Source organism: Haliotis rufescens, unplaced genomic scaffold (assembly GCF_023055435.1).
Source record: "Haliotis rufescens isolate VD_foot unplaced genomic scaffold, xgHalRufe1.0.p SCAF_14, whole genome shotgun sequence".
In the NCBI taxonomy this organism is placed as follows: Eukaryota; Metazoa; Mollusca; class Gastropoda; order Lepetellida; family Haliotidae; genus Haliotis; species Haliotis rufescens.
Genome location: NW_025963824.1, coordinates 21,445,056 through 21,466,539, shown reverse-complemented (window position 1 = coordinate 21,466,539; position 21,484 = coordinate 21,445,056). Strand labels below are relative to the sequence as shown.

Sequence of the window (21,484 nt, the reverse complement as noted above, 5' to 3'; positions counted from 1 at the left end):
TTGAGTTTAATATGTTTCAGGGCGTTTGTTCTGAAAAAAAATCCTCAAGACAAATAACGACCTGTGTTATTCATGAACACCCCCGGTTACATAAGGGTAACATGTTTATTGATCAGTATTACTTCCTCCTTTTTTAAATGTGATAATAACATGCATCAGCAACCAGCAACCATCTTGTAGGAAGTATATGATCTATGAGATCAGCCAGGGTAGTCATGATAGTACAACAATTGTGAAAGTGGTTGTATTTGGCTTGTTGGAAATGGGGATGTTGAGGACTTGATACCAACATATATACACCTGGAACATAATCAGGCACTACTGGCTGTGTATGTCCACATATAATGGTCAAGAATGTATCCTGTAATAATGTTCTGGGGGAATAATCTGCTTGTGCACCATATGATTCAGTATTTGTGACCATCTGGCAACACATGCAGTGTTCTTGTACGCACATGTAGCAGTGGTAGATACGTACATATATCAGCGCTGAATACATCACACAAACAGTAATGTTTCTGCCAGGAGTATTTCCCTGAAGAGTAATTTCATGCACCTCCCAGCGGCTACCAACTGACAGTAAGAAAAGACAACAACTCAACAGCAGTAGTATTTAATCAGGATTTCATCACAGAGTGGTGCATGTGACACAGACATACTGGCAGTGGAGGGAGTCACACACCACTCACATCAGCAGCACATCCTGCACACACATCACACATCAGGAAACTGCGATTACAACTGCATCAATACAATGTCAACAATACAAGTGATACAATTGTATGCACATGTAGAAAACAATAAATGAAGACTAATGTCACATATTTGATATTTTTCTGGAATATTACAAACCATTTCTGGAAATAATAGTGTGTGTGCTTAATTTTGATTCTGATTAACATCATTAGAAGTATTTTGCTAATAACAGAAGGCGAGTTAGGATAACAGCCTGTTTAGAAGGAGGTGAGCAACTGTACACTTGTTGGTTAAAAGTCTGTACCCTGAGTAAGAATTCTGTGGCAAGGTAAGATGCGCCATCACTGTGTGGACATGGTGACCCAAGGTCAGTCCCTACACTAGGGGTCAGGGTCAAGTGACCAAATACAGCAGCACAATCTCTTTAGCTCACCTGACTTTCATGGTAATACAACACTTGAGATTAAATGAGACTTTAACTGGAGGTTTAACAAGCAGACATCCATAAACACAATCATCAATGTTTTTACACAAATCAATAAATTAAAGTGGCATCATTATGAACATGAAAATTACATTAATTAGCACAAGCAGTTTCATGTCAAAGATGACACACATAAAATTCCTTCATACTAAATCACACCAAGACAACTAAAGTGATTGTGTTTAAGATGGCTACCTGTGTAAGGATAGGATCAAGTCTCAGACAAATCAGAGGTTAATAGCATTTGATAGTTATTAACGGCTACTCAATATGACTCAGTTCATAGTACTCACATAACACACAGTCAAACTTTATATATGTTCTGATACATACTTACTAAATATCCAATACACACCAATACATGTACAGAGGTTGAATAAGGAAGCACTATCTCAGTATGACTGTCATCTGAGAGTTTCAATATCAGATTTCATTGCAAAGATCATGCTTGAGGACAAAACATAACCCAAGTTTCATCTGGTACAAACAGCATACACCACATACAGGTCCTCATTCCTTACTCCAGACGTAACAAAATCACAAAACGCAATCCAACATTGTTTCAATGTCTTAGTATTGTAACCTTTACAGATCCAAGATACAAGCTCTCAATACAATGCGGTACTGAAAATTGATTAGGAACTTCCTACTTTTGAATGCAGGGTCCCATTCCACATAGCCATCAGCTATCATAAGTCTATGTTAGACATGGGAGTTGGCATTATCTTACTGCTGTGATAGCCTTTCTGGAACAGGGACCTAGTATGGCCACAGTGTGTACAGAGTTGTCTCCCCTCCATCTATGACTTGCTGTACTTCAACAGGGATATCATGCATAGCATGGTGAGATCTTTGTTGGTTTGTTGTTTAACGCCGCACTCAGCAATATTCCAACTATATGATGGCGGTCTGTAAAAAATCGAGTCTTGACCAGACAATCCAGTGATTGACATCAGGAGCATCGATCTACGCAATTGTGATACAATGAAATGCATCAACCAAGTCAGTGAGCCTGACCACCCGATCCAATTAGTTGCCTCTTACGACAAGCGTAGTCGTCTTTTACGGCAAGTATGGGATGCATTGGTGATCATATGAAGTTCCCCTGGCAGGACTGGATGAAGCAACAAGTTCTACATATAATATACAGACTAATGCCACTCAGCAATACTGAACATGATATAACAAGTGATGCCACACAGCAGTGTGTCACCTACTGGCACACATTGCACCATCTACCTCGCTGCCTCACAGGAAGTCCAACTTCAACAAGGATCTACACAGGTTGGCAGTAAATATAGCTGTGTATTTTGATTGGTTGGACTGACTGACTGCACTACTGACTGATGAGTCTGGTGCTGGACTGGGGTATGTGGTCTAACAGTGCAACATCTACATATCACAGCACTCTGATACACAGAAACAAACAACTCTCTAACTGGGTAAATATCCTCTTGCCATGGTAAAACAAAAATGTAAACACTGAACTGCTATGGAGGAAGTTATCAAGAGATGACAAGTGTTCCCACCTTCTTGCTGCGCGGCCTAGAGAGGTGGGTTTGAGGTGAGTTCTGAAACAGACTCAACCCTTAATGAAAGAAAATGACAAATATTAAATATACAAAACAAAAAGCATACATAGTAAAAGTTCCCAATATACAGTACAAGGTTAGTTGAGTGTATTGTGAAGAAGTATTCAGCTGATTGCAGCTCTGCCCAGACTACATACTGATCACCATGAGGCCCCCATCACACACGGCTGGACACAACTGGATGGATGAGAAGTACAGAGTGAGTCGGGCACATCAACACTGCCCCTCACTCAGGGAATGCCATCCAACAAACACACAGGGAGAGCTGCCTGTGTAGCTTTCTAAAAGTCTACAGCTATGTTTGGACGGACCGAACATTGAAAACGGTGGTAGAATCTGCTATGTGTCATCATATCCTACATTCACTAATGCTCTGCAGAATGTAGGTATACCCATATCTGTCCTGGTGCAGACACACCTGAACAGCTCCTTATCACTATACCGCAGAGTTGAACCTACAGACGTATTAGCTTCACAAAGATGTCTACAGTGTTGTAGGATTGAAGCAACATAGTGATGCATCAATATCAGATGGGAATCACTGAGTCAATGTTATGCATTTTACCATACAACCTTCCTGATGGGGTTACTATTGTCTTAAATATGCACATCTAAACTTATTCATTTAGATAAGTTACCAGTTTTTGCTCCAACTACAGCCTTGGACATAGCTGATTTATGCAATGCTGGTATTATGAAAACACCGCAGTGTCCTGCCAGGCCTGCATCATCACTCTTCTCACAGTACTTACGTCCAACAGCCAGGCGTACAACAACATGCAGCATGACATACTCCACAAGCAATCACTCCTAGTGTATCAGTAACCCCGATATTGTTTTGATTCATACACCTATTCAGATTGTTTTGATTCATACACTTATCTTGCAATTAATCAGTAGGTAAAGGTAAACCAAGAGATTGTTTTGATTCATACACTTGTCTTGTATCTAATCAGTACGTAAAGGTAAACCCAGAGATTGTTTTGATACATACACTTATCTTGTAATTAATCAGTACGTAAAGATAAACCCAGAGATTGTTTTGATTCATACACTTATCTTGTAATTAATCAGTACATAAAGGTTAACCCAGAGATTGTTTTGATACATACACTTATCTTGTAATTAATCAGTACGTAAAGGTAAACCCAGAGACTGTTTTGATACATACACTTATCTTGTAATTAATCAGTACGTAAAGTTAAACCCAGAGATTGTTTTGATTCATACATTTTTCTTGTATTTAATCAGTACGTAAAGTTAAACCCAGAGATTGTTCAGTTGTACACAGACTTGTGTCAGGCTGACTGAGTGTCGCCAGCCCTCGGTAGTGGAGATTTACAAGGGAGCTGGCGCCAACAGCCCCTCTGTATATTATATTGTGTTGCAGACGTCTCTCTGCCAAGAGATGACACTTCATGTGGAAGCTGCTGGATGTGTGTGTCAGGAAGTACAAGGAGAAGCCATGAAGACAGAACAGGACTTGTGTTCAGTGTAAATCCATCTTCATACATTGGGTCATGGCTAACACGACAGCCGTACTCAGTCATGTAAACAGACTAGTTTAATCCACAGTATCTGTCAACAAGAAAATACACTTGAAATGTACTTGCCCCAGTTTAGGAGAAACTTGAATATGAATTTCTCTATGTTTTTGACTACAGATGACCTGCCACTTTTACCCTAGCTCAAATCCACTCCTTAGGCACCATGTTATTAATTTCTTGATTTACAGATTTTCAAAATAAGACTCCAGGTCAGGGATTAACATAAAACGTAATTTTCATGCTTCAACAAGGACAGAAAAGACAGTTTTCAAAAGTTAATTTTACCTATCCTTGTGAAAACTGTTGTCAACAGATGCTTATAGAAAGGAACTAAACACAAAACACCTCACAACTCCAAGTTGGGTACACACCTGACAACAACCTAAGTCACATAGAGCACCTACCTACCTAGCTGTAGTCAGATGCCCTGCACCACATACATTCACACACACTCATTTCCCTGGATTATCACACTCACAATGCAGTGTCATGCTGTTAGGACAACATTTCAATCATTTCAACACTAACACAACACAAATATTTCATCAAGAGAAACAGATCTCAATCATTCATTGTTTGCTAACATAATGGTGCATTAAGATGTTGAAGATGGTGAATCAACTTGATTTGTGCCTCTGACCCTTTTCTATCTTACACTGAGATCAGAACCTGATCCTTGTATTATTATCTTAATGTCTAAAAGCTGTGTTTAATGTCACGTATGCATATTTGTCAATTTATTTCAAAGTCCTACTTGTGAATGATTCCATAATTAATTGAATGCAAGACCATTACCCCTAGAATATGTATCTTAAAAACAATACTTGTGTTATCAATTTCAATTTTTGTTATTTCCTCCTGACATTATTTTGTGCCTCACACATCTTTGCAACAAAAAGCTTGGTAACAAAAAATAAAACTGGTCCGGTCTTGTAAATCAAGTCATTTCTTACAGTAAATTAGAATTTTCGGTGGTACTCAAGTCAACCTAGTCCAGACACACATGCCCAGACACACATGCCCTGACACACATGCCCAGACACACAGGTCCAGACACACATGCCCTGACACACATGCCCTGACACAAAGGTCCAGACACACATGCCCTGACACACAGGTCCAGACACACATGCCCTGACACACATGCCCAGACACACATGCCCTGACACACAGGTCCAGACACACATGCCCTGACACACATACCCAGACACACAGGTCCAGACACACAGGTCCAGATACACATGCCCTGACACACATGCCCTGACACACATGCCCTGACACACATGCCCAGACACACAGGTCCAGACACACATGCCCTGGCACACAGGTCCAGACACACATGCCCTGGCACACAGGTCCAGACACACAGATCCTGCACTACATCACAGGTGGTCATATCACAGCTAACAGATAGCACCTTACAGTTGTAACAGCTAAGTTTCATCGTCTATGTGGAAAAACTCAAATGTGCGCAACCATCTGACGGAGATGTCAAACGTGGTGAAGCTGATGCCGACAGCAATGGGTCCTTTGATCCAGTTCATGCTGAGTCCCTTGTACATGCCCCTGATGAAGCCCTCCTCCCTGATCACCTGTGTGGCTGTCCCCACGATGCTGGTGTAGTCCTTGGAGTGACCGGTCACACCTGCAACACCACAGTCTCACATACACCAATGTTTAGTCTAGGGCTGGGACAGGGGGATCCTGAGTAGGACTTGGCTACCCAAGTAGGCGTATACACCAATGTTTAGTCTAGGGCTGGGACAGCGGGATCCTGAGTAGGACCTGGCTGCCCAAGTAGGCATATACACCAATGTTTAGTCTAGGGCTAGGATGAGTAGGACCTGGCTACTCACAGTCTCACATACACCAATGTTTAGTCAAGGGTTTGGATGAGGAACTCGAGTAACTAGATCCTGAGTAGGACCTGGCTACCAATGGTCTCACATACACCAATGTTTAGTCTAGGGCTGGGATGAGTAGGACCAGGCTACCCACAGTCTCACATACACCAATGTTTAGTCTAGGGCTGGGATGAGTAGGACCAGGCTACCCACGGTCTCACATACACCAATGTTTAGTCTAGGGCTGGGATGAGTAGGACCAGGCTACCCACGGTCTCACATACACCAATGTTTAGTCTAGGGCTGGGATGAGTAGGACCAGGCTACCAACAGTCTCACATACACCAATGTTTAGTCTAGGGCTGGGATGAGTAGGACCAGGCTACCCACGGTCTCACATACACCAATGTTTAGTCTAGGGCTGGGATGAGTAGGACCAGGCTACCCACGGTCTCACATACACCAATGTTTAGTCTAGGGCTGGGATGAGTAGGACCAGGCTACCCACAGTCTCACATACACCAATGTTTAGTCTAGGGCTGGGATGAGTAGGACCAGGCTACCCACAGTCTCACATACACCAATGTTTAGTCTAGGGCTGGGATGAGTAGGACCAGGCTACCCACGGTCTCACATACACCAATGTTTAGTCTAGGGCTGGGATGAGTAGGACCAGGCTACCCACGGTCTCACATACACCAATGTTTAGTCTAGGGCTGAGACAGGGGGATCCTGAGTAGGACCTGGGTGAGCACAGTCTCACACACACCAATGTTTAGTCTAGGGCTGAGACACGGGGATCCCGAGCAGGACCTGGGTGAGCACAGTCTCACACACACCAATGTTTAGTCTAGGGCTGAGACAGGGGGATCCTGAGTAGGACCTGGGTGAGCACAGTCTCACACACACCAATGTTTAGTCTAGGGCTGAGACACGGGGATCCCGAGCAGGACCTGGGTGAGCACAGTCTCACACACACCAATGTTTAGTCTAGGGCTGAGACAGGGGGATCCTGAGTAGGACCTGGGTGAGCACAGTCTCACACACACCAATGTTTAGTCTAGGGCTGAGACAGGGGGATCCTGAGTAGGACCTGGGTGAGCACAGTCTCACACACACCAATGTTTAGTCTAGGGCTGAGACAGGGGGATCCTGAGTAGGACCTGGGTGAGCACAGTCTCACATACACCAATGTTTAGTCTAGGGCTGAGACAGGGGGATCCTGAGTAGGACCTGGGTGAGCACAGTCTCACACACACCAATGTTTAGTCTAGGGCTGAGACACGGGGATCCCGAGCAGGACCTGGGTGAGCACAGTCTCACACACACCAATGTTTAGTCTAGGGCTGAGACAGGGGGATCCTGAGTAGGACCTGGGTGAGCACAGTCTCACACACACCAATGTTTAGTCTAGGGCTGAGACAGGGGGATCCTGAGTAGGACCTGGGTGAGCACAGTCTCACACACACCAATGTTTAGTCTAGGGCTGAGACAGGGGGATCCTGAGTAGGACCTGGGTGAGCAGTCTCACATACACCAATGTTTAGTCTAGGGCTGAGACAGGGGGATCCTGAGTAGGACCTGGGTGAGCACAGTCTCACACACACCAATGTTTAGTCTAGGGCTGAGACAGGGGGATCCTGAGTAGGACCTGGGTGAGCACAGTCTCACATACACCCATGTTTAGTCTAGGGCTGAGACAGGGGGATCCTGAGTAGGACCTGGGTGAGCACAGTCTCACACACACCAATGTTTAGTCTAGGGCTGAGACACGGGGATCCCGAGCAGGACCTGGGTGAGCACAGTCTCACACACACCAATGTTTAGTCTAGGGCTGAGACAGGGGGATCCTGAGTAGGACCTGGGTGAGCACAGTCTCACACACACCAATGTTTAGTCAAGGGTTTGGATGAGGAACTCGAGTACCTAGATCCTGAGTAGGACCTGGGTGAGCACAGTCTCACACACACCAATGTTTAGTCTAGGGCTGAGACAGGGGGATCCCAAGCAGGACCTGGGTGAGCACAGTCTCACACACACCAATGTTTAGTCTAGGGCTGAGACAGGGGGATCCTGAGTAGGACCTGGGTGAGCACAGTCTCACACACACCAATGTTTAGTCAAGGGTTTGGATGAGGAACTCGAGTACCTAGATCCTGAGTAGGACCTGGGTGAGCACAGTCTCACACACACCAATGTTTAGTCTAGGGCTGAGACAGGGGGATCCCAAGCAGGACCTGGGTGAGCACAGTCTCACACACACCAATGTTTAGTCTAGGGCTGAGACAGGGGGATCCTGAGTAGGACCTGGGTGAGCACAGTCTCACATACACCCATGTTTAGTCTAGGGCTGAGACAGGGGGATCCTGAGTAGGACCTGGGTGAGCACAGTCTCACACACACCAATGTTTAGTCTAGGGCTGAGACACGGGGATCCCGAGCAGGACCTGGGTGAGCACAGTCTCACACACACCAATGTTTAGTCTAGGGCTGAGACAGGGGGATCCTGAGTAGGACCTGGGTGAGCACAGTCTCACACACACCAATGTTTAGTCAAGGGTTTGGATGAGGAACTCGAGTACCTAGATCCTGAGTAGGACCTGGGTGAGCACAGTCTCACACACACCAATGTTTAGTCTAGGGCTGAGACAGGGGGATCCCAAGCAGGACCTGGGTGAGCACAGTCTCACACACACCAATGTTTAGTCTAGGGCTGAGACAGGGGGATCCTGAGTAGGACCTGGGTGAGCACAGTCTCACACACACCAATGTTTAGTCAAGGGTTTGGATGAGGAACTCGAGTACCTAGATCCTGAGTAGGACCTGGGTGAGCACAGTCTCACACACACCAATGTTTAGTCTAGGGCTGAGACAGGGGGATCCCAAGCAGGACCTGGGTGAGCACAGTCTCACACACACCAATGTTTAGTCTAGGGCTGAGACAGGGGGATCCTGAGTAGGACCTGGGTGAGCACAGTCTCACACACACCAATGTTTAGTCTAGGGCTGAGACAGGGGGATCCTGAGTAGGACCTGGGTGAGCACAGTCTCACACACACCAATGTTTAGTCTAGGGCTGAGACAGGGGGATCCTGAGTAGGACCTGGGTGAGCACAGTCTCACACACACCAATGTTTAGTCTAGGGCTGAGACAGGGGGATCCTGAGTAGGACCTGGGTGAGCACAGTCTCACACACACCAATGTTTAGTCTAGGGCTGAGACAGGGGGATCCTGAGTAGGACCTGGGTGAGCACAGTCTCACACACACCAATGTTTAGTCTAGGGCTGAGACAGGGGGATCCTGAGTAGGACCTGGGTGAGCACAGTCTCACACACACCAATGTTTAGTCTAGGGCTGAGACAGGGGGGTCCTGAGTAGGACCTGGGTGAGCACAGTCTCACACACACCAATGTTTAGTCTAGGGCTGAGACAGGGGGATCCTGAGTAGGACCTGGGTGAGCACAGTCTCACATACACCAATGTTTAGTCTAGGGCTGAGACAGGGGGTTCCTGAGTAGGACCTGGCTACCCACAGGACTACATGGGCTCATGGTTAGTCATGTGATATATTGCATAATGGCTGTAACAGTAAAAAGTCATTTCTTTCTGATGAAGCACACATTCCTCATGCTTGAATAAAGATAACGGCTCTGTAGGTATGGGCAAGATAACAGTGTTTTATCTGTGGTTTTACCTAGTTTTTGACTGGACATTTTGTACGCAAGACAATTTGTAGACCTACCTTACATGTCATCAATCACACAAAGCATTATATCTGAAACTATATTTGAACCAGATAAAATATTCTTATATCATGTTATTTTACCTGTCGTGGTTATGCTTTTACTTTTTATATTTGAAATCACTATAAGGGTAGCACTTTTGTATATTACAGGTTATTCTTAACGTATGGTATAGTTTTGGCGGGTCACCCTTTGAGGTCAACCAATCAGCGATGACAACATGAAGGTTTCACAAGTTTTGATCAAGATAACAACACATTGACATAAAATAACAACAAATACAAATACAAGTCAGAGTATAGCATTTATGATGTATGTATACATTCTGTGGCAACTGTGGTTTGTCAATGGTTGTAGCCTGATCAGGTTTGCTATAAGTAATCTTCCGATCAGTTCACCCACAATTTCGCCAAAATTTAAGACCATATATTGAATGGAATGTTGATTAAAGTTAATAAAATAGATTGAACACATGAAGCCAGATATAGAATTAGCACTTTTCAAAACTAGAGAGAGTACCTTATTCGACATAATAAGCGCCCCGCTCTAATAAGCGCCCAAGGAGATATTTGCTAATATATTGGCTAGTGAACAATCCCAATTAGCACCCCTTCCGATTGATCAATGTTTACAAGACTTATTTATTCACGTATAATATGCACTCGTGTATTATATGCACACTTAATTATGGGCAATAAAATTCTGGAAAAATATTTCTGTCGTACATAAACATTTCAGGCTGTGAGCATAAACCAAATAATTTATCTTTCAACTTCTTTTTTCACCAAAATAATATTCTAATTTTGAGAGCGCCCTGGGCGCTTATTACGTCGAATACGGTAATAACAGGACTAATTTGCAGAGCACTTTAATATACATGGAATATATCTGATAGGCAAAAAAGTTGAGGTTAAGACAAAGAAACAGTATAAGAACACTCCAGCATCAACATGATCTAGTCCTTCTCCCTTACTGTCTGCATGGACCCCTACCTACTACTGCCTGCCCTTTCGTATCTGCTGTCTGCCCTCTCCACCTGTCTGCCCTCCCCCACCTGCTATCTTCCCTCCTCACCAACAGTCTGCCCTCCCTGTCTGCTGTCTGCCCTCCCTGCCTGCTCTCTGCCCTCCCCATCTGCTGTCTGCCCTCCCTCACCTGCTATCTTCCCTCCCCATCTGCTGTCTGCCCTCCCCACCTGCTATCTTCCCTCCTCACCAACAGTCTGCCCTCCCTGTCTGCTGTCTGCCCTCCCTGCCTGCTCTCTGCCCTCCCCATCTGCTGTCTGCCCTCCCTCACCTGCTATCTTCCCTCCCCATCTGCTGTCTGCCCTCCCCATCTGCTGTCTGCCCTCCCTCACCTGCTATCTTCCCTCCTCACCAACAGTCTGCCCTCCCTGTCTGCTGTCTGCCCTCCCTCACCTGCTATCTTCCCTCCTCACCAACAGTCTGCCCTCCCTGCCTGCTGCCTGCCCTACCCACCTGCTATCTTCCCTCCTCGCCAACAGTCTGCCCTCCCTGCCTGCTGTCTGCCCTCCCTGCCTGCTGCCTGCCCTCCCCACCTGCTGCCTGCCCTCCCCATCTGCTGTCTGCCCTCCCTCACCTGCTATCTTCCCTCCTCACCAACAGTCTGCCCTCCCCGCCTGCTGTCTGCACTCCCTGCCTGCTGCCTGCCCTCCCCACCTGCTGTCTGCCCTCCCCTTCTGCTGTCTGCCCTCCCCACCTGCTGTCTGCCCTCCCCTTCTGCTGCCTGCCCTCCCTGCCTGCTGTCTGCCCTCCCTGCCTGCTGCCTGCCCTCCCCACCTGCTGCCTGCCCTCCCCATCTGCTGTCTGCCCTCCCTCTCCTGCTATCTTCCCTCCTCACCAACAGTCTGCCCTCCCTGCCTGCTGTCTGCACTCCCTGCCTGCTGCCTGCCCTCCCCACCTGCTGTCTGCCCTCCCCTTCTGCTGCCTGCCCTCCCTGCCTGCTGTCTGCCCTCCCCATCTGCTGTCTGATCTCCCCACCTGCTGTCCGCCCTCCCCATCTGCCATCTGCCCTCCCCGCCTGCTGTCTGCCCTCCCCACCTGCTGTCTGCCCTCCCCACCTGCTGTCTGCCCTCCCCATCTGCTGTCTGCCCTCCCTCACCTGCTATCTTCCCTCCCCACCAACAGTCTGCCCTCCCCACCTGCTATCTTCCCTCCCCACCAACAGTCTGCCCTCCCCCACCTGCTATCTTCCCTCCTCACCATCAATCTGCCCTCCCTGTCTGCTGTCTGCCCTCCCTGCCTGCTCTCTGCCCTCCCTCACCTGCTATCTTCCCTCCTCACCAACAGTCTGTCCTCCCTGTCTGCTGTCTGCCCTCCCCACCTGCTGCCTGCCCTCCCCACCTGCTATCTTCTCTCCTCACCAACAGACTGCCCTCCCTGTCTGCTGTCTACCCTCCCTGCCTGCTCTCTGCCCTCCCCACCTGCTGTCTGCCCTCCCCACCTGCTGTCTGCCCGCCCCATCTGCTGTCTGCCCTCCCCACCTGCTGCCTGCCCTTCCCACCTGCTGTCTGCCCTCCCCATCTGCTGTCTGCCCTCCCTCACCTGCTGTCTGCCCTCCCCTTCTGCTGTCTGCCCTCCCTGCCTGCTGTCTGCCCTCCCCTTCTGCTGTCTGCCCTCCCCACCTGCTGTCTGCCCTCCCCATCTGCTGTCTGCCCTCCCCTTCTGCTGTCTGCCCTCCCCTTCTGCTGTCTGCCCTCCCCACCTGCTGTCTGCCCTCCCCTTCTGCTGTCTGCCCTCCCCACCTGCTGCCTGCCCTCCCCATCTGCTGTCTGCCCTCCCCATCTGCTGTCTGCCCTCCCTCACCTGCTATCTTCCTTCCCCCACCAACAGTCACCCCTTTGTGTTTGCCTTCCTCACTGCCTGCCGTGCCTACCTGCTGTCTGCATCCTGCGGCGCACAATGTCCAGGGGGTAGGAGGCCGACTGGCCCAGCAGCCCCGCCACAGCACCAAAGGACAGACGCTCCACTGGAGAGGGATCTTTCCCCATTGCATACTCTACACAAAATACACTGACATAAAACCATGGCCAGGAGTATATGCAAAATAAACTTGTACAGAATGAGCAAATGAATAATACTGGATGACATATCAGTTCAAGCTAAATACAATGTTCACGGACTGTAATCATCATAAGTCATCTTCCAATGGCAAGGGCATTTATTGACTATAAAAGTCCAGTTTCCACACGTGCCCAACTATGTTGGAATTTCTGTGCTCAATTGTAGCGCCATAAGTGGCTATTAAAAGTTATGTCCCTTCCATGTCCATCCCACTGACCAATCAGATTCCACTTCTTCTATCACTTGCAATTGCTTCAAACAAAATGGCGGTGCCCAGTCAAGACCATCTGATTGATATTCAAGATGCATATAGTAATAAAATGGGCCTTACCTCACGAAATGCATTAAATCACTTGAGCACCTTGATTAAAAACATGAAAAGATTGGCAAAATATCTGTTGACGTCCAGTTGGCGGTAAACATGCTTTGCAAATACTTTAGTCGACAGAAATCTGCACGTTGAAATCCATGTTGTTTATGAACCGGATGTCTAGTTCGTTACATGATTTTGATTGAACTATGCATGGACTCGTTTGTCCAGCCAAAATGTAACTCCGGAATTCCAGCCTAGTTCGGCAAGGGTGGAAACAGGACTTTCATAGTCAGTTAACTCACTTGCCTCCGCAAGATGTCATTCGTGAGTGAGTCGGGTTTAACAACTCTTTCAACAGTATTCCAGTTATATAACGGTGTGTCAGCTTAATGTGCGAGGAAAACCCAAAGTGATGCAGGTCTTAGATGTTTACCACTTTGGTGCTGACAGAACTAGAAACATAATCTCGGCAAACTAGGATTTGTTTCCATCATGCGCAAAGGGACACAACTTTGCACAACAAAATGCAGCACCTTAGGAGTGCCAACATGCCCCCTATTCAACATTAAGGTGTCCAAGATAGAAAGTGTTCACCAGAGATTGTAAGGCAAGGCAAGTAATCATACCAGCATGTAATTTCTTAAGACTCTCATAAGTGAAGAAGCTTGTCCCTGAGTATGGAATGGAGCCGAGTATCGTGGGAGTGAATCCTCTGTACAGAGTGCGTACACCCTCCTCTTTATATGTCTTCATGATCACCTCCTTCAGGTTCTGATACCTACAACAAAAGATTGTCTTTCATCATACCCTACCCCTAGCAAACACCAACATATCGGTTGTCATGAATCATACTGACTTGATCACATCAGTTGACAGTTGACAAAGTACAGTGGTTGCTACCTTTAATAACAAAGTTACAAGCATTTCTGGTTTAATAACACCACTTCCAGTTTGAAAAACACATGCCCAATGCAGCACAACTTTGAAATAGAACGTCCTCAGCCACAAGGAACCTTATTAACATAATTACAAACACTTTAGGTTTATGACTTGACCTTACATCTCAGTTATGAGTGAGTGAACGAGTATGGTTTTACGCCGCTTTTAGCAATATTCCAGCAATATCACAGTGGGGGACACCAGAAATGGGCTTCACACATTGTACCCATGTCGGGAATCGAACCCGGGCCTTTGGCGTGATGAGCAAACGCTTTAACCACTAGGCTACCCGACCGCCCCTCTCAGTTATGAACTGCCAAGAGATCATGTGTATAAAATTTCAGTGAATTCCAATCATGAACGCTCAAGAAATTGTGTACGACATTACCAGTCACATGCAAGGAGCCTCCATACTACATTGAGAATATTTCCTGAATGAAACTTCATGATTAAATGACCTTAAAGCAACTTTGACATTGAACACATTCATGACATATGATAGGTGTTGAGTTAGTTACTTTGAATTCATCTTAACAAAAACCTTTGATTTTTTATTTGAAATTTCATGACATTTTAATCATGTTTCATAATTTGACCTCATGTGACCTTGACCTTATGGAGGACACCCAAAACTTGACGCAATGAAAACCCAATATTCCAATCATTAATACACAAGTTGTCTTGTACCCAAGCTTTCACACAAAGTTGCATTAAGCACCACATATGGGTGGTGATTACAGTCTGTAGTTGATGTATGTATAGCATCATATGTGAACTCTAGTTGTGTGTTAATCACCGCCATTGTGTGGTGATTACAGTCTGTAGTTGATGTATGTATAGCATCATATGTGTTATATCCGTCAGTCCGTCATAAGTGTGTTCCTTATAAATGTAGCAGTCTTCAATACAAACACCATTTCAGATTTGTTCAATAGAATAAAAAAAATGGAAAACAGAAATGATTAAACATTGATATGATACAGTTCCTCCAATTTTCAAACCCTATTTTGAACATTTCCTGCGCCAGACTAGACATTAATGAACCAATCACATCCACATGCTGTCCCAGGTTTCAAGTACATGTACTTCAACACCAGAACTCTGAATTAGTCACTTACTTTTCCTTAGCTGTGACTGCCATTCTAGCCCGCACCATGTCAAGGGGGTAGGTGCAGGCCACAGAGGTGGTCCCAGCCAGAGCACCTGCCAGGAACCTTCTCCCAGGGGGCAGATGTCTGCAACAACATTGGATACATATTGTCAGATGTTCACTGTGATTCAGGTAGCATCTTTTCACACACAAACATCAAACCATCTGATAATTCTAATCATCATGGAGGTAGAATCTTGGTTTACCAGGAATATATGTTCAAAAGCAACCGGCTCTGGTGTGGGCAAAGGTTGTGAAAGGGTTAGTCTGTGTGTGTGTGAAAAAGTTGAGTGTAGCTCAGTAATGTTATTGACATAATTTTGTTATTCTAGCTTTCTGATTGCAATGTATCAAAATACAATTTGTAGTTATGTAGTACACAAAAAATCCTTCTCACTTTTTCCTCTTGTCCTTGAGGAGGAGCCACTTGTACTGCTCATGAGCAGCGTACTGGATAGCAGCGTATGGCACAATTCTGGCCATGGTTGCCGAGTTGCCACGCCACAAGCGCAGGAAGCCCTCATCCTTGAATGTCAGGTGCAGAAAACGGATAGCTTGACGAAACGAGAATCGGGTGTTGCTGACTGCAAGTACAAAGTTTCATTATTTGTAGTATGACCTGTTTTTCAGATGTGCCCAAGGGTACTGGACCTGTTTTTCAGGTGTGCCCAAGGGTACTGGACCTGTTTTTCAGATGTGCCTAAGGGTACTGGACCTGTTATTCAGGCGTGCCCAAGGGTACTGGACCTGTTATTCAGGCGTGCCCAAGGGTACTGGACCTGTTATTCAGGTGTGCCCAAGGGTACTGGACCTGTTATTCAGGTGTGCCCAAGGGTACTGGACCTGTTTTTCAGATGTGCCCAAGGGTACTGGACCTGTTATTCAGGTGTGCCCAAGGGTACTGGACCTGTTATTCAGATGTGCCCAAGGGTACTGGACCTGTTTTTCAGGTGTGCCCAAGGGTACTGGACCTGTTATTCAGGTGTGCCCACGGGTACTGGACCTGTTTTTCAGATGTGCCCAAGGGTACTGGACCTATTATTTAGGCGTGCCCAAGGGTACTGGACCTGTTATTCAGGCGTGCCCATAGGTACTGGACCTGTTATTCAGGTGTGCCCAAGGGTACTGGACCTGTTATTTAGATTTGCCCAAGGGTACTGGACCTGTTATTCAGGTGTGCCCAAGGGTACTGGACCTGTTTTTCAGATGTGCCCAAGGGTACTGGACCTGTTTTTCAGGTTTGCCCAAGGGTACTGGACCTGTTATTCAGGTGTGCCCAAGGATACTGGACCTGTTTTTCAGGTGTGCCATTTTAGATTTAGTTGTGCCATGTTTATATTTCCCAATAATTAAAACAAAAGGCTGCTAATCCATTAGATCAAAATATTTAATGACATATTAAGTCAGTTACACCTTTTTCCAACTGTGATTCACTTGCTTGTTAAAAGTGCATATTGAACACCTTTAAATATTCACTGGATTGTAAATGTGTTTTAAAGTTAATGGTTCTGAAATCCCTTGTACCATTGAAGAAAAACATTATTTTCCCATTTTTTCCAACTGGTTGACCATAGACTCTACATACTCTTTGCAAATTTTGCATTATATTCAATTTTCAGCCCCGCCACATATTTACCACAACTTGTAGTTTGTAAGCGTCCAGTTACTGTGAATACCTCAGGCTGATTACATCTGTACTATCACACATGTCAGTCGTGTCTACAATCAATATTTGCTTCTCAGGGATTTGTTTCAATTTCAAAGTTTGCACTAGCACTCGGCGGAGGCGGCGGTGGCAGCGGTATAGACTGTTTTTCTTGCAGTAACTTTTCTGCTATAGTGGAATTTTTCTTTTCAGATTCTTCCATATTGCCAAATAGTGATTGTTTGGCATTTCACAACAGTCAATGTGAATAACCACTGCCTTTGAAATGCAATACCTACTTAATATTCGTGATATTCTGTCAAAATATGGAAAGAAGTACATTCAAATGTATTTTGTGCAATCTTGAACATCTCATCAAATGTCTACAAGATAGAGTCTACGTGAATCACAGGAAGTGAATTACAACAGGATGTTGATTAGCCCTACTGGAACATGCAACTAATGGGGAAGCTGGGAAACTAGCACATAAACTTAAAGTAGATATTATATTTCTTTTATGTGTGCCAAGGGCACGGCAGCACTGAGTAGTTTCAAGCCACTGAATTACCATTTTAAACAACAAACAAATGACCAACAATGGACAACTAGCTATGGCAGAAGTCCCCGACGATGATGGGATCAAGTAGGATAAAACTAGAATGAAGGACAGTTACTCTGAAAATTTATTTTTGTTCTATCCAGTGGAGCTATGGTGGTCTTGGCCACAGCTCCAGCCAGGGCTCCAGCAATGAGTGAAGTGATGAACTTGTTGTGCTGCGGCACCTGCAACAGACATGGGTATTTATCAAATGCTAATTAATCCCAATAGCTCTGACCAAAGACACATATATTGCTGTATGACCTGTATGTCAAAAGCATTTGTTTGGGAGCTATATATATTACATACATTACAATACATAACATTACGTTAGGTTTACGTTACGTTACGTTACGTTACATAACGCAACGCAATGCAATGCAACGCAACGCAACATAAAACTACATTACATTACACAATATGACACGCTACGACACAACACAACACACATTACACAACACGACATACATAACACAATATGAGACAGCATGACACTACACTACACACATTACACAACACACATTACACAACACGACATACATAACACAATATGACACGCTACGACACAACACAACACACATTACACAACACAACATACATAACACAATATGACACGGCATGACACTACGCTACACACATTACACAACACGACATACATAACACAATATGACACGGCATGACACTACACTACACACATTACACAGCACGTTATACATAACACAATATGACACAGCATGACACTACACTACACACATTACACAACACAACATACACAACACAATATGACACGCTACGACACAACACAACACACATTACACAGCACGACATACATAACACAATATGACACGGCATGACACTACGCTACACACATTACACAACACGACATACATAACACAATATGACACGGCATGACACTACACTACACACATTACACAACACGTTATACATAACACAATATGACACAGCATGACACTACACTACACACATTACACAACACAACATACATAACACAATATGACACGCTACGACACAACACAACACACATTACACAACACGACATACATAACACAATATGACACGGCATGACACTACACTACACACATTACACAACACGACATACATAACACAATATGACATGCTACGACACAACACAACACACATTACACTACACACATTACACTACACCCATTACACAACACGACATACATAACACAATATGACACGCTACGACACAACACAACACACATTACACAACACAACATACATAACACAATATGACACGGCATGACACTACACTACACACATTACACAACACGACATACATAACACAATATGACACAGCATGACACTACACTACACACATTACACAACACGACATACATAACACAATATGACATGCTACGACACAACACAACACACATTACACAACACGACTTACATAACACAATATGACACAGCATGACACTACACTACACACATTACACAACACGACATACATAACACAATATGACATGCTACGACACAACACAACACACATTACACTACACACATTACACTACACCCATTACACAACACGACATACATAACACAATATGACACGCTACGACACAACACAACACACATTACACAACACAACATACATAACACAATATGACACGGCATGACACTACACTACACACATTACACAACACGACATACATAACACAATATGACACAGCATGACACTACACTACACACATTACACAACACGACATACATAACACAATATGACATGCTACGACACAACACAACACACATTACACAACACGACTTACATAACACAATATGACACAGCATGACACTACACTACACACATTACACAACACACATTACACAACATGACATACATAACACAATATGACATGCCACGACACAACACAACACACATTACACAACACGACATACATAACACAATATGACACAGCATGACACTACACTACACACATTACACAACACGACATACATAACACAATATGACATGCTACGACACAACACAACACACATTACACACCACGACTTACATAACACAATATGACACAGCATGACACTACACTACACACATTACACAACACACATTACACAACACGACATACATAACACAATATGACATGCCACGACACAACACAACACACATTACACAACACGACATACATAACACAATATGACACAGCATGACACTACACTACACACATTACACAACACGACATACATAACACAATATGACATGCTACGACACAACACAACACACATTACACAACACGACATACATAACACAATATGACACGCTACGACACAACACAACACACATTACACAACACGACATACATAACACAATATGACACAGCATGACACTACACTACACACATTACACAACACGACATACATAACACAATATGACACAGCATGACACTACACTACACACATTACACAACACGACATACATAACACAATATGACACAGCATGACACTACACTACACTACAGACCAGTGAAGATCCGGGGTAGAACAGATCTTCGGCAACCCATGCTCGCCATAAAAGGCGACTATGCTTGTCGTAAAGGCGACTAATGGGATCGGGTGGTCAGGTTCGCTGACTTGGTTGATGCTTGTCATCGATCCAAATTGCATGGATCAATGCTCATGATGTCAATCACTGGATTGTCTGGTTCAGACTCGATTTCTTTCAGACCGCTGTCAGATAGCTGGAATATTGCTAAGTGCGGCGTTAAACAACAAACAAAATGCGACATTACATACACTACACTACACTACACTACATGACATTACACACTACACTAGACTACACTACACACTACGCTACACTACATACAAAGCTGTGCCTTTAACTGCCCTTAAATCACTTGTAAAATATCAACTACCAATGAAACTCAAGCTGTGACATTCAACTAACAAGCATTTCTTTCATGAAGCTTAATAATGCATCTGCAGTCATTTTCGTCGGCTTTTTATAAATTCTCTATATCATGTTTGGGCATGGTAAAGTGAATTCACATATCTGCATTTCAGAAAACAGTCAAATTCCTGAAGATTTTAAGTAATAGTGGGAGGGATTCTTTGCCCCATTGTCCATGATATTGGAACATACTGGTCAAGCTGCATATGTGTTAGCTGAATGTGAGAGGAAAGCTCCAAATGATGCAGGTCTCAGTACCACTTGGTGAAACCCAAGAGCATGGGTATAGTGCTGACAAACCCAAACAGAGCCAATCGGGATTCAAACCCAGGTATCTAGGTTGCTGGCATGCCTAGGGATACAACTCTGGGAACCACGGCACCTTAGATGATATTCCAGTCACCTTGGAAGATGATATTCCAGTCACCTTGGAAGATGATATTCCAGTCACCTTGGAAGATGATATGCACAACTCTTGAGGGTCATGGGCATGAGGGTTGGCAGGCAGTTTCAAATAGTCTTGGAAGAACTTGTAGGTCACTAAATGCCAAATTGTGCTCCATAGGATAATATAAGTAGGTGTGGCAACAAATTTTGGTCAGAACACGTAACAGTGGCATCTCATTAATAGCATCCAAATGCTAATGTCCCCTACCCTGTCTGTAGAATGTTGTGGCAAGTGGTGTGAAATTAACAAATATCTCTTGAAGAGATTGTGTTGCCAAACTATAATGCTACCAAACAATGTTCACCCAAACCACACAGCTCCCACCTTTGTCATCATGACAACCAGCCTCCTACCACCCAGGTCTTCATGACCACCCTGCTCCCACCCAGGTTGTCATGACCACCCTGCTCCCACCCAGGTCTTCATGACATCCAGCCTCCTACCACC

At 44.9% G+C, this 21,484-nt stretch overlaps 1 protein-coding gene across 1 annotated transcript in view; it reads right to left on the bottom strand.

Moving 5' to 3' along the window:
* Positions 1 to 597: 597 nt before the first annotated feature.
* LOC124116682 (mitochondrial coenzyme A transporter SLC25A42-like) overlaps positions 598 to 21,484 on the bottom strand; it is a 46,951-nt gene continuing 26,064 nt past the window's right edge. The window contains exons 3-8 of the mRNA XM_046478122.2: positions 17,713 to 17,821; positions 15,791 to 15,977; positions 15,362 to 15,478; positions 13,931 to 14,082; positions 12,804 to 12,926; positions 598 to 5,964 (exon numbers count right to left, since the gene is read on the bottom strand). Coding sequence (XP_046334078.1) covers positions 5,753 to 5,964; positions 12,804 to 12,926; positions 13,931 to 14,082; positions 15,362 to 15,478; positions 15,791 to 15,977; positions 17,713 to 17,821 — 900 coding nt within the window. The 3' untranslated portion in view covers positions 598 to 5,752. The remainder of the gene's footprint in view (positions 5,965 to 12,803; positions 12,927 to 13,930; positions 14,083 to 15,361; positions 15,479 to 15,790; positions 15,978 to 17,712; positions 17,822 to 21,484) is intronic.